The sequence below is a fragment of the Sycon ciliatum genome, chromosome 1, assembly GCF_964019385.1.
Source record: "Sycon ciliatum chromosome 1, ocSycCili1.1, whole genome shotgun sequence".
Taxonomy (NCBI): Eukaryota; Metazoa; Porifera; class Calcarea; order Leucosolenida; family Sycettidae; genus Sycon; species Sycon ciliatum.
The window spans coordinates 42,222,850-42,234,958 of NC_088643.1; the positions used below are offsets into that span (position 1 = coordinate 42,222,850).

Consider the following 12,109-nt stretch of genomic DNA (forward strand, 5'->3'; position numbering starts at 1 on the left):
TTATATATTAAATTTTGCTAGGAGGACTGCACCTGTCCAGTAAGCTGCTGAGGAAGTTTATGAAGCTGAAGCATTGCCAGAGTCCGCCTCGCAGCGCAAATTGTACGATGGCGTTCCAAAGTGGATTCAACTGAGCGACAGTGAGTCGGATTCGGAGGAGAGCTTTGATGGATGTGCGCTGACCTCGAACTCAGACAGTGGCTCCTCGAGTGAATCCTCGTGCTCTGAGGACTTTCATGGCCTAATAGCTGAAGGTCGTGGTTCAGACGCCACTGGAAATCGCTTAGTGAACTTGAATTGTTTACGAAATTTGATTTTCTCTGCTTGCTCGTGTAAATACTGTGGAGGTGAGCTGTGTCTCGAGCCGATCAGAGAGGAGGAACCGTGTCAAATTTCATAAATAACACTTTCCATATTTGGGCATTGGGCTTGATGACGTGCATACTGCTTAGCTGTCACCATGCTGTGCATGCTCAGCAGTGTAATTGAATGGAAGAAAACTTTGGAAACTTTGGTGTTTTGCAGCTCTATTTCGTTCCCTGACGGTAACCAAATCTAGGTGTAGGAAACTGTTGAGCAGGAGAGTGACACAATCATGTCTTCCCGAAGACTGTCCAGGCTGCAGGGGTGATGAAGAAGACCCGATCGTCACCCTAGATCGATTGCAGAGAATTGGAAAACTCATAGTGAATTTGCTTCCACTCCAAGGCAATGTCGAGGTATGAAGGGTGCTTATACTGCCCTTCCAAAGTGAAGAGGAGATGAACATTGCTTTGCATAGCTGTTGTTCTACGCCAACTTACCTACTCTTGCTGGTACCGTAGTGGTATATTGCAAATTCCGTGGACGAACAACTCGTCACTAGTGGCTAGTGAGCAACACTAACAGGTGAGATTTTGCAATTTGACAAAAATGTTTTTGTTTGAGAACTGATAGTGACAGTCATTCGACTCAGTAGGCTCTGCTGCTTCTTTCCCCTCATTGGTAGGGTTGTGCTTGATAGTACAAGTGCTTGAAGTAAAATAAATATCGTGTATATGCAACAAACGGCAGTGAAAGATGAAAATACTGTTTGCGATAGCAAAAAAAAGTGGACCACGCGACCTAATAAAGTAGTAGTAGTAGTAGTAGTAGTATTTATTATTTTACTAGGGCAATCCCCACAGACTGTGAGTCTTTTTACAGGGTACCCTAGGTAAGTGCGTGAAATAGAGCTAAATGAAGAAAGCCGTAAGTGCGTGAAATAGAGTAAAGAAAAAGAAAACGGTGGCTGCACACTGTGCCATTATGTGTTGCAAAAGAGGCTGCGAAGAGTACTGTTGAACATTGCAAAGGAGGCTGCCTGGCGGCATGCTGCTGGAAGCGAATTCCACCTGTCAGCAGCCAGGTGAGGCAAAGCATAGAAACCGTACCGTGACGAAGCATTAGGCAGGGCTAAAGCCAGGGCGGACTGTCCCCTGGTCAAGGCATTGGTATGGTTGCTATTTGATCTAAGTACAAAAAGCTCGGCAAGTAGAGGGCTGCGGCGGCCATGCACACGAGTTTAAGCGTGCTCTAACACGTTTTGTGTCGTATCAGTCTCAAATTTTGGACAGAGGTTCACTATGTCCATATGAACAAATTCCAATCAAAAAGCTATTCTCCAAAATTTGACCCCTTAAGTCTGTTTTTGCTTTGGATGAATATTGTTCTGTGTATACTGAATTGTTTTAATTCTTTATTCACCCAGCGTATTTTTTTTTACCTGTGTCCATCGAATTCATGCGAGCAAGACTCTTGATGGGTTTGTATCTGACATACTGAATAGTTCATGAGATATTGCTTGTTTTCCGCAAAATAGTAAAATTGTCAAAACTACCCGGATTTCAGTGCAGTTCCAAAGGGTTAACAGTTTTTTGTTGTTAAACCTGATCATATTTTAGGTTTGGTGCAAAACGAGGATGTTGTTACTGTAACTTCTTAGTATTCTACACGACTGTGCTGAAGTACCCGTTTTCTTCAACAGCAATGCACACATTTGTTGTGTGAATGGTATGGTCACCATACTGAGGTCATTAGGGCACAGTGTGTTATTCTGGTAAGCAGTGCCAAATGGCTTGCAATAGTTTTTATCAAGCAGCCATGACAGTGCCTGGACTGGTTCAATGTAGAGGTCTTATATTATTCTCCTTGCTCACCTTGAAGAGCAGTGCGCGATGGAGGAAAGTCCCACAGCGTATCATACCCAGTGGTATGATGTTGCTGTTTAGCTTCATCTTCAACTCAGCAATGTGATCCAGGTGCAAGATCTTGCCTTGGCGGATGTCCAGCTCGGAGAAAGCGCCACCCATACGCTCGCTGACATAGCTGAACAAGACGTCAACACAGTAACACCTCAAATCATTTTCATCGATGATTTTTTTCAGAAATAGCAACATGAATGTCAGCAGAGGCCCATGCTGATCGTTGTCCCGCTGATTATAGTTCACATGTGGTAACGTTAGCACAGAAATCAGCAGTTGAGGGAAACAATCGTAATATAATTATTATGGTGGAAGACACCTCATACTCATAGAAGACATTGACTCGTCTTGGTTACCATATGAATGATGCACTTACACTGCCAGCTCTCGCACTTTGAGATTGGCGCTGGGTAGCTTGGTTGATCTCATGATAGTCTGGCTAACATCCTCAATCATTGTCCAGAGATCATAGTCAGGGTTAGGTGTCCACACCAAACCAGGAGATGGAGTAGATTCCTTCAGGTCGCCAAGTTCGTCTTTCGCCGCCTGCTCCTTCTCGGCCTTCTTCGTCTTCCTGCACCCGGAAAGAAGAATGAAAAAGTGGATTGCACACGTTGCACATGTTCACATACGATCAACATGTGGGCTTTGCCTAACAGCAATGAACACAGCGTGTAAACAAGGAGACTGTGTTGCACTGGATAGCTGTACTTAGGTTTTTGGTATCCAACTAGGCCAGCGGACCCTATAGGGCGTAGAAACAATTTTTTTGGTGAAACGGACTACTGGTTCCAAAGTTACGACGGTTTTAAGTTCAACAATTCAAATGAAAATGAGTACGCACGGATCGAAAATTTGTACTTCCTCCGCGTCATCGAAATTGTCGCAGTTTGACTAGTGACTTGTCACTTGTTACGGACAACTCCATAAGCGAAACCATTCAAAACTTATTACACATTATGATAGTCTGAAAACAAGAGTAACGTTCCAGGACAGATGGACTGAGAGTTTTCATGCAGAGATGAAGTCCTCGTCATCGCTGATGTCAATGAACGCAAAAAATATCGTTCCGAAATATTTCAAGGAAGGTTGAAAGTTGGTCGCGCTTCATCTCAAACGCTTTGGCTTTCTCCACAGGACAAGAGCTGCTATGCTTATCGTCTGCTAGCTCTGGGTGATTTCTACTTCACCACCAACGAAGCCTAGTAAGAATACACGATCGTTGCGAGGTCGGTTGATTACCGTCGGCGGAATCACCTCGATCTTGAAATGAACTTTTTTTAGCCGTAGCATGCCCATTTATTTTAGCTGTGTGGTCACAGCTCATGCAGGTCAGTGTACTATCACGTCTAGCACGCCCTCTTTTTCAGCATCACTGGTACGGCACCTGCGCGTGCATCACCAGCACTACGTTTAGAGTCTACACGGCTCTTGCAGGTACAATCATGTACTGAGTGTCTCAGCGAGAGCGACAAATTTTATCGCTGTTGCATGCATTTAGTTTGCTGATCCCTCAATGTTTCTCCAAGCGCTGCTACTTGTTCCACGAAGTCCTTCTCACCCCAGCTAAGGTAAAACAGTGATGAGGCTTGAGTGAATGGCCATAAGCACGAGAAATATGCAGGCTGCAACGCCTGACTGATCTCAGCGAGTCGAAATTACCATCGCAGCGACATCAGCGAAGAAATTGCATCTTGTTCCAAAATTTCAGCTTCCAATAACAGAAAATAGAACTTTGCCATCACCCTATACTGATGAATATCGCCTATGTCCGATTCCTTGCCTCTGGTACGAGTGCTGGTGTGTAAATACCCCGTTTTATATCAAAAGTCAAACTGCGACAATTTCGATGACGCGGAGGAAGTACAATTTTGCACTCCATGCAGTCGGTGATTTTCACTGAAACCGCGTACTACGAGCGAGTTTTTGATTTGAAATTGTTGCTACTGGATACCATGGCGTACAAAGAAGCGCTGAAAAGCTTCCTGCCTTGAGAACAAAATTAATAATTTGAAATTTGAACAATGGGGAACCGAAGAACGAGCTCGAGTGGACATTCTAGACGACAGAAAAGGAAATATATTGGTCCAAAGCCAGCTGCTGCTGAAGTCGACGATGTCGTTGAGGTTCCTGAGGTCGCCAGTGATGTTGAAGCGACTGAGAAGAGCGCGTCCACGCGAAAGTTGAGCAGGACGCCGGCCTATTTAGCTGATGAAAGCTTTGACAGCAGCGGCGGCTCAGATGTGAACTCGAACCCAGACAGTTCTGAGGACGACGATACTGAGGCATCTGAGGGATCTGGAGAAGAGATAGAAGAGGATTGCTTGCGGAGAAACAGAATTGTGTACCTGAAATGTCTTCAGGAGCTTCTGGACGTGGCCACTGTATGTAGCGAGTGAAAATCTGGAAAAATAAATATTGTTGACTGCTGCGCCGTTGGCCTCGCATCGGTGGTGCACGTGCAGTGCGACAATGTGTTATGCAGTCACAGTTGGAGATTTAACCTATGCCCGAAAGAGAAGCGGTTCTTTGACATCAACCGGCGATCAGTGTTAGCCATGTGGAGAATTGGCAAGGGACGCGCCGTGCCGCTCTGAATAAGTTCTGCGGAACCATGGACATGCCCAGCCCTGTGAACACACATGCCTACACCCGTCACCAGGAAGCGCTCGTGATCGCTGCAGCCACTGTGGCTCATAAGAGCATGACCAATGCTGCTGACAAGGTGAAGGTGCTGAATGGTTGCGACACCGTGGCGGTAACTTGCGATGGCACCTGGATGAGGCGCGGCTATACGTCTCTCTACAGTGTCGTTGCCTGTATATCGTGGAGAACAGGCCGGCCGTGTACTGGACATACATGTGAGCAGCAAGTACTGCCAGGAATGCGTCGTGTGAAACGACCGGAAGGAGTCCGGGAGAATTAGTGCAGCTGATTTCACTGCCTGGAAAGGTACCCACATCGGTGGAGTGAATACTGCGCGATCCGCACCAGCCATGGAGAGCGAGGCAGCTGCCATCATATGGAGTCGCTCTGTTGCTGATTGTGGTCTTCGGTATACAACGTACATCGGAGATGGCGACAGTAAGGCATTCAATTCTGTTGTTGAAGCTAACCCGTGCGATGGTGTAGCCATTGAAAAGGAGGAATGCATTGGACATGTACAGAAACGCATCTGCACGGGCTTGCGGGAGCTGAAGAAGACGATGAAGGGTAAAAAATTGTCAGACGGCAAGGCGTTGTCTGGGAAAGGCCGGCACACCGTCAAAGCCATTGACACTCTCTAGACGTACTATGGATGGGCAGTGAGGGAGCACAGCCAAGACATCCAAGGCATGGCCCGGGCTATCTGGAGTGGCCTTATGCACCGGTGTTCGTCGGACGACAATCCCCAGCACCAGTTTTGCCCGACCGGTCCTGACAGTTGGTGCAAGTGGCAGTTGGTGTAGGCTGGAGTCAGAGATGAGTACACCCATCACCACATTCTCCCCAAGGCCGTGTTTGACGTCGTCAAGCCACTGTATCTCCGCTTGACAGAGCGCAAGCTTCTCGAGAGATGCCTCCTCGGAGCCACACAAAATGCGAATGAAAGCTTCACTGGCGTCATCTGGGGTATGTTCCAGAAGGAAAGCTTCTGTGGCGCTGATGTTGTCCGGTTCGCTGCCAGCCTTGCACTTGCCCACTTCAATGATGGTGCACTGGCTGTGGAGAGTGTGCTTCTGAAAGCAGACTGTGTACCTGGCGTGCTGACCCACAAAGCATGCCAAGATGAGGATTTCACCCGGATCAGCAAAGCCGATCGCAAAGGTTCAGCAGAAGAGAAGGAGAAGAGAAAGAAGAGAAGGCGAAAGAAGGGCTGGGAGGAGACCACTATGGAAGAGGAAGGAGATACTTATGGACCGGGCAAGTTTTAGTGCAGCTATCTGCCTGCATCGTGATGGTGCTGTATGAAAAGTGCTGAACATACCCTGAACATACCCTAAATATACCCTGAATTTTCGCCATTTTTAGTGGTTTGTTGCCACTCCGCGCAGTTTCCTGGCTCACTTGTACAGAATGGACATGCGAAAGTATAAAATTTTGAAATCTGTGTGATGTCAGTTTGTGTGTTTGCCTATGGGCAGGAGATTTCTTCAATCCTGTGTGCATAATCTGCCCATTCCATTCGTGAGGGAAATGCACATGTGCGGTAGTGCAGCATGTGAGAGCTGTACCACTGCACTGATGTTTAGGACTGTGTGATATTAGGCAAACGCACTGCGTGTACCTGTAATCTAAATATCTAGGGCTGAAAGTAGGGGTGAAAGGATTATGTAGTTTAGTCGATAAATTAGTCGAAACAATCTAGTCAATTACGATTTTTCTAATCGCTACAGCATTTTTGTACGACATACTATACGGTACGACGAAGTATCCGGCATGTGTGTCTACGTGACTTTACTGCATGCAGCACATGTACCAGAGTACGAGTGGATGCGCGCGTGCAGCGCTCACAGCGAGTTGCTCATGCTTTGGATACACACTACATGCGTAGACTCTACCCGGTAGATCTACCTGATGTACTCTCTAGATCTATTGTATGACACGCGGCTCTTTTCCCTGCACCGTGCACTGATTCGTACCCGTGAACTTTCGTTCCGGTTGCTTCACGGAACTCACTATTCTGGACAAGTAGCCTTCAGAATCAGTTTGTGCCTGTGCGACGGTCGATGTTTCCTTTATTTTTGTTCTCTTCGAAGTTCCAAAATTGACTGTAGTTGATGCAAAATGGTGAGTTTTTTCCTCAGTGGTGCTTAATCGATAATAATCGATAAGTAATCGATAAGTTTTGGATTAACCGTTAAGGAATATCCCTTTTAATCGTTTCACCCCTAGCTGAAAGAGATGATTCTGATGAACTACATTCTGATACAATTGCGCACCATTTAGCTTTTGTCCGTTGTGCGATAATTATCCTTTTGTTGTCAAATCTTCCAACTTTCTTTTGTTTAGAGTGTCATTCAGAGTGCTATTGATCTGTTGTATGTTATTCCATCAAGACGCGGTGAAAAATTCTTCAAGACATATTGAAGGAAACGGAAGTTGTGGTCGTTCGGACATGTACGGTCCAGTATGGCGTGCGCGAAGGGTCATTCCCCCTATATTTTAAATTAAGTGAAACATCACTGACTCCCCTACAATTGCACACAACGGACACCATGCGCTTACTTGATTGGCTTCCCCAGTTTACTATTAGAGCGCTCCTTGGGGGTGTCTTGTCCTGCTTCTGGGGCGGGCGTGGGAGGTTTTCTGTAACAGACGAGAAGAAATGGTAGTTAGCGGGTGCATTCACGAATAACTTCTCAATAACGGAAAAGGTTTGCTCCCCACACTGGACCTCGCAACCACTATTTCGTTTCTCAACAACGGTCTACATATTGCATGCCAGTCATCGGTTGAGGGTTATAATGCACTATTTCCATAATTACACTCTACAAAACAAACAAAAGCGAACTCAATCAATCCGTAGAATGCGATCAAGTGACAAGCATGGCACTCCCCTCAAATCCATGCAGCCACGAGTAATCTACATGGCTAACAGCAGTAATTCGTAGTTAGTAATGAAGATATGGCGTCAAGTACTTACACTGGCTCAGGCTGCACTGGGTAGAAGTAGTAGGCTGTGAAGGCATTGCTACGCTTAGCAACGCCGAGTTCTTGCAGTGATGGCAGAGCTTGCTTCACGGATGCCTTGACTGGCTTGTACTGTTGATATAGGTTAGCAACAGTAGCATGAGATCTCGTTGTGAATGCATATACCTTTACATGTAGCTCCTAAAACTCACTTCGGATAAGTTAATCATAGGGTGGTGCTCATTTGAATTCATACACTTCACAGTCTTCACTACATAGGTACATGGTAGTATCTGGAATAGATTCGTGAATCCATCTAGGTCTAGGTCTAGGTCTAGGTCGTAAACGATCGAAGGAAGAAAGTGCCATTGATGCGTGTGACACAATACATTCCAGATTACTAGAATAATTCAGGAGTATGTGATCTTACGTGTCCTTCTTTCATCTCATGGGTGTGAATTGTAAAGCCCAGGATAAGCCTGCACTGACTAGAGCCGCTGAAAGTTACCAAGTGTAATGCATGCATGTGTTGTAAGCACATGGCAGCAACTTATGATCTTGTTACATACCTGAGCCAATACATAGAATCCAGTCTGGGTGACGTGCGAGCACTTCAGGCTGCCTGTCATCCAGTAGAGCATGGTCGGATTGTGATCAAGAACAGTAGTGATGCAGGATGTTGCCAAGCTGAACTCACGCACTGCAGCTGGCAACGACGCCAAGACATTGTGCAGCTCTGTCAAGCCACTGCAAGGTGAACGCGCACACACACACACACACACACACACACACACACACACACACACACACACACACACACGCGCGCGCATACACGCACACACGCATGCACACATGCACACACACACACACACACACACACACACACACACACACACGCACACACAGACACAGACACACACACACACACGCACACACAGACACAGACACAGACACACACACAAAACACGTAGAATGTCTGCACGAAGAAACAGACCCATGAAACTGCACACCATGGACACACTTTTATCACACGAAGAGAGGAAGTCAGTTATGAAACTGATGAGGCCTTTCATACCATTACTTCTCAAACCAGTACTGTAAATCTACAAATATTCGGCGCGTTTAAATTTCGGACTCCCAGGGCTAAAACACATTTTGGCCGCATTAAAAGTTCAGCCTGTAATGCTGCTGCCTGTGAGTGTATACACTGTCACACGGAACCTTGCTAAACACAACCAACAAATAAACAAACAAATTTTAGGCCAAATATGCCCAGGCCTAAAATAGCCGAAAAAAAATATGCGCCGAATATTTATTGACTTGCAGTACTTGGTGATATTGTGACAAAGCACAACAGATCTCAATTTACACAGCACATTGGCGGTGAAATGATACCGTGATGAAACGTATACAGGTTGGATGCTGGTGCTAATTGCGCCAAAGAGTAGAAAACGGTAACAGTCGTTGTGCTTCGTCACATTATCACCATTGTACTGATTTGAGAAGTAATGGGACAAAAGGTCTCATCAGTTTCACAACTGGCTTCGTATCTTCGTGTGATGATATGGGCCGCGATCTGCGAAACTACCCTTCGGTGCTGTGCGAGGTTTCGGAGATAGTGGTGAAAACATCAGCACGTCTTGATTTTGTCATCATCACGAGTGACAGTTATGGTGGAAGGAGGACGAAGGTGCTCGTTGGCACAAATTGTAGTCGGATTCTCCGCAGCCGAGTCGTCAGCACTGCTAGACAAAGATGGATTGTTCTACGGGTGCTCAGGTGAAGATTCTGATGACCAGAGTGATGACGAACTGACAGACGTCGCTCCGCTCGTAACCCTGCCCATCACGCTTGCGATCGATGCGCAGGAGAATTTTAGACGAGACCCCAGCGCTACCACCAGCACAAGCGTTCGCCGCCGGAGGACATGGCCAACCTAACAGTGGCTCGAGAAAAGGAACTAGTGAAATATCTTAAAAAGCTCCGCGATGCTAAACACATATCAGAAGCCGAATTTCCCCGGATTAAGCCCATCAGCTCTGTACGTCCCCGAATGTATGGACTACCCAAGCTCCACAAACAGTCATGCCCAATGCGTCCAATACTTTCCATGATCGGTTCACCACAGTACACCATATCCAAGTGGCTGTGTGGGATGATACAATATCCTAAGCACAATATCAAAGATAGCTTTGAATTTGTAGAAATCTTATGAATCCAGGCTATTCCACCTACAGCCCACATGTGCTCGTTTGATGTTGTCAGCTTGTTCACAAATGTTCCATTGAATGAGACCATTGACATCTGCACACAAACACTATACACTATACCATAGCGGTTGTGAAGTCAACTGTTCACAAAACGTACTATGCCGTCACGGAATGTGATCACTGTCTACACAACGATACGTTCGTTCACGGTGTTGAAGGACATCCTGCCAACCCATCAATTGAGTCATCTCATCTATCATTTTGAATGCTGACAATGTGGTAGTCGGTATGTTGGTAGGACGCTTCAACACCTGTCCGAAAGTATTAAACAGCATGTTCCGCTGTCACTCTCGTCGCAAGCAGCCAGAGAAAATAGGGCAAAGCGAGGAAGACCTCGTAAACACCCTCTGTCTACAGATACACCTGTGTCTACAGATACACCTGTGCCTACAGATACACCTGTGCATACAGATACACCTGTGCCTGTACCGACACAGCAGCCTGTGGTGAGGCCAGCGTCTGAGGTACACGGTCCACCAGATTTAACTACCCAAACAAAAGAAACAAACGGAAACAATACACACTGTGACTAAGACGAAGCGAGAGGCCGGAGGAGGCACGGTTGAGGCAATCGGGAGACATCGAACGAGGAGGAGGAAGTGTGAGGAAGTGTTTGTAACAGCAAGTCGGGGATTGGTGATGACGGGTCAAGGAACAGAAAGCGTGGACGTGCTGAGATGGAGACGGATAATGAGGACGAGGGGGACAGCGATGAAGAGGAGGAAAGTGACGAGGAGGATGGGAGTGCTGAGGAAGAGAAGTTCAGTGTCGATAAGAAGAAGTCCGCTGTGTACAATCATTCGGCATCGAGTCCGGAGTGTCGTAGTAATTTGACGATTCCTGGTTCAGTGTTATTCGGTGTGCAAATAGGTTCAGGCAGTTGCAGGTGTTGGACGCTGTCTACATACGTCTACGTGATCCTATTCTGTTTAAAGGGGAAGTATACCCTAAAATCAAATTTTCACCAGTTGTAGTCTTCTGGGTGCTGAGTCGAATGGTCTTGGTCCGAGGAAGCTGCGACGCTCCCTTCCTACTTGAATCCCAATCGAACTCGCGCACTTCCACCGAAACTGGGTGACTGCGCCCCACGAGATGGGGATTTGTATGCAAAATGTCACTAAAAGCACATTTCGTTCTTATAAAAGCACGGATGACCGCGATTGACCCATATGTTGTAGTCTTTTGGACGCTGAGTCGACTGGTTTTGGTCCGAAAAGGCTGCGATGCAGCGTTCCTCCTTTATTCCCAATCGAACATGGTTGAACAAGCGGTCACGTGCTCCTGGGTGCCCAAATCACCTGGTCACCGCGTCAGCAGGCGACAACTTTCACACCAAGGTTCAACTCGAGTTCAACTCGAGTGACAGGACTGCACCCAAAAAAGGTCAAACAGGCTAGTAAGTTGTACCCTGCAGGCACGGTGACCAGCTGACTGGTGTACGCAGGAGCACGTGACCGCTTGTTCAACCATGTTCGATTGGGAATAAAGGAGGAACGCTGCATCGCAGCCTTTTCGGACCAAAACCAGTCGACTCAGCGTCCTAAAGACTACAACATATGGGCCAATCGCGGTCATCCGTGCTTTTATAAGAACGAAATGGCGCTTTTAGTGACATTTTGCGTACAAATCCCCATCTAGTAGGGCGCAGTCACCCAGTTTCGGTGGAAGTGCGCGAGTTCGATTGGGATTCAAGTAGGAAGGGAGCGTCTCAGCTTCCTCGGACCAAGACCATTCGACTCAGCACCCCGAAGACTACAACTGGTGAAAATTTGATTTTAGGGTATACTTCCCCTTTAAGCAGAAGGGAAACGTAATAGCTCTCACGCTCTTGAAATAGGACGCACTCACCGCACCGCATCCATCAACACATCCACACATTTCCCACACTTACATATCCATTTATCACTAACTTTCACAAGCTACATCATGCTATTGGTTGGCTGTGACTTGTTGCTGTTTTTTTTACGTTAATTTTTTTGCTATAATAGTCCCTCTAAGTGTAAA

The 12,109-nt window shown here is 46.6% G+C and overlaps 1 protein-coding gene across 6 annotated transcripts in view; it reads right to left on the reverse strand.

The window, feature by feature from the left end:
* LOC135826739 (armadillo repeat-containing protein 3-like) overlaps nucleotides 1-12,109 on the reverse strand; it is a 70,434-nt gene that overhangs the window by 2,672 nt on the left and 55,653 nt on the right. For all 6 annotated transcript variants that reach the window (XM_065339341.1, XM_065339345.1, XM_065339361.1 and 3 more), the window contains 5 exons: nucleotides 8,405-8,582; nucleotides 7,849-7,967; nucleotides 7,431-7,511; nucleotides 2,599-2,796; nucleotides 2,178-2,346 (listed from right to left, as the gene is read on the reverse strand). In XM_065339341.1, the coding sequence (XP_065195413.1) occupies nucleotides 2,178-2,346; nucleotides 2,599-2,796; nucleotides 7,431-7,511; nucleotides 7,849-7,967; nucleotides 8,405-8,582 (745 nt within the window). The remainder of the gene's footprint in view (nucleotides 1-2,177; nucleotides 2,347-2,598; nucleotides 2,797-7,430; nucleotides 7,512-7,848; nucleotides 7,968-8,404; nucleotides 8,583-12,109) is intronic.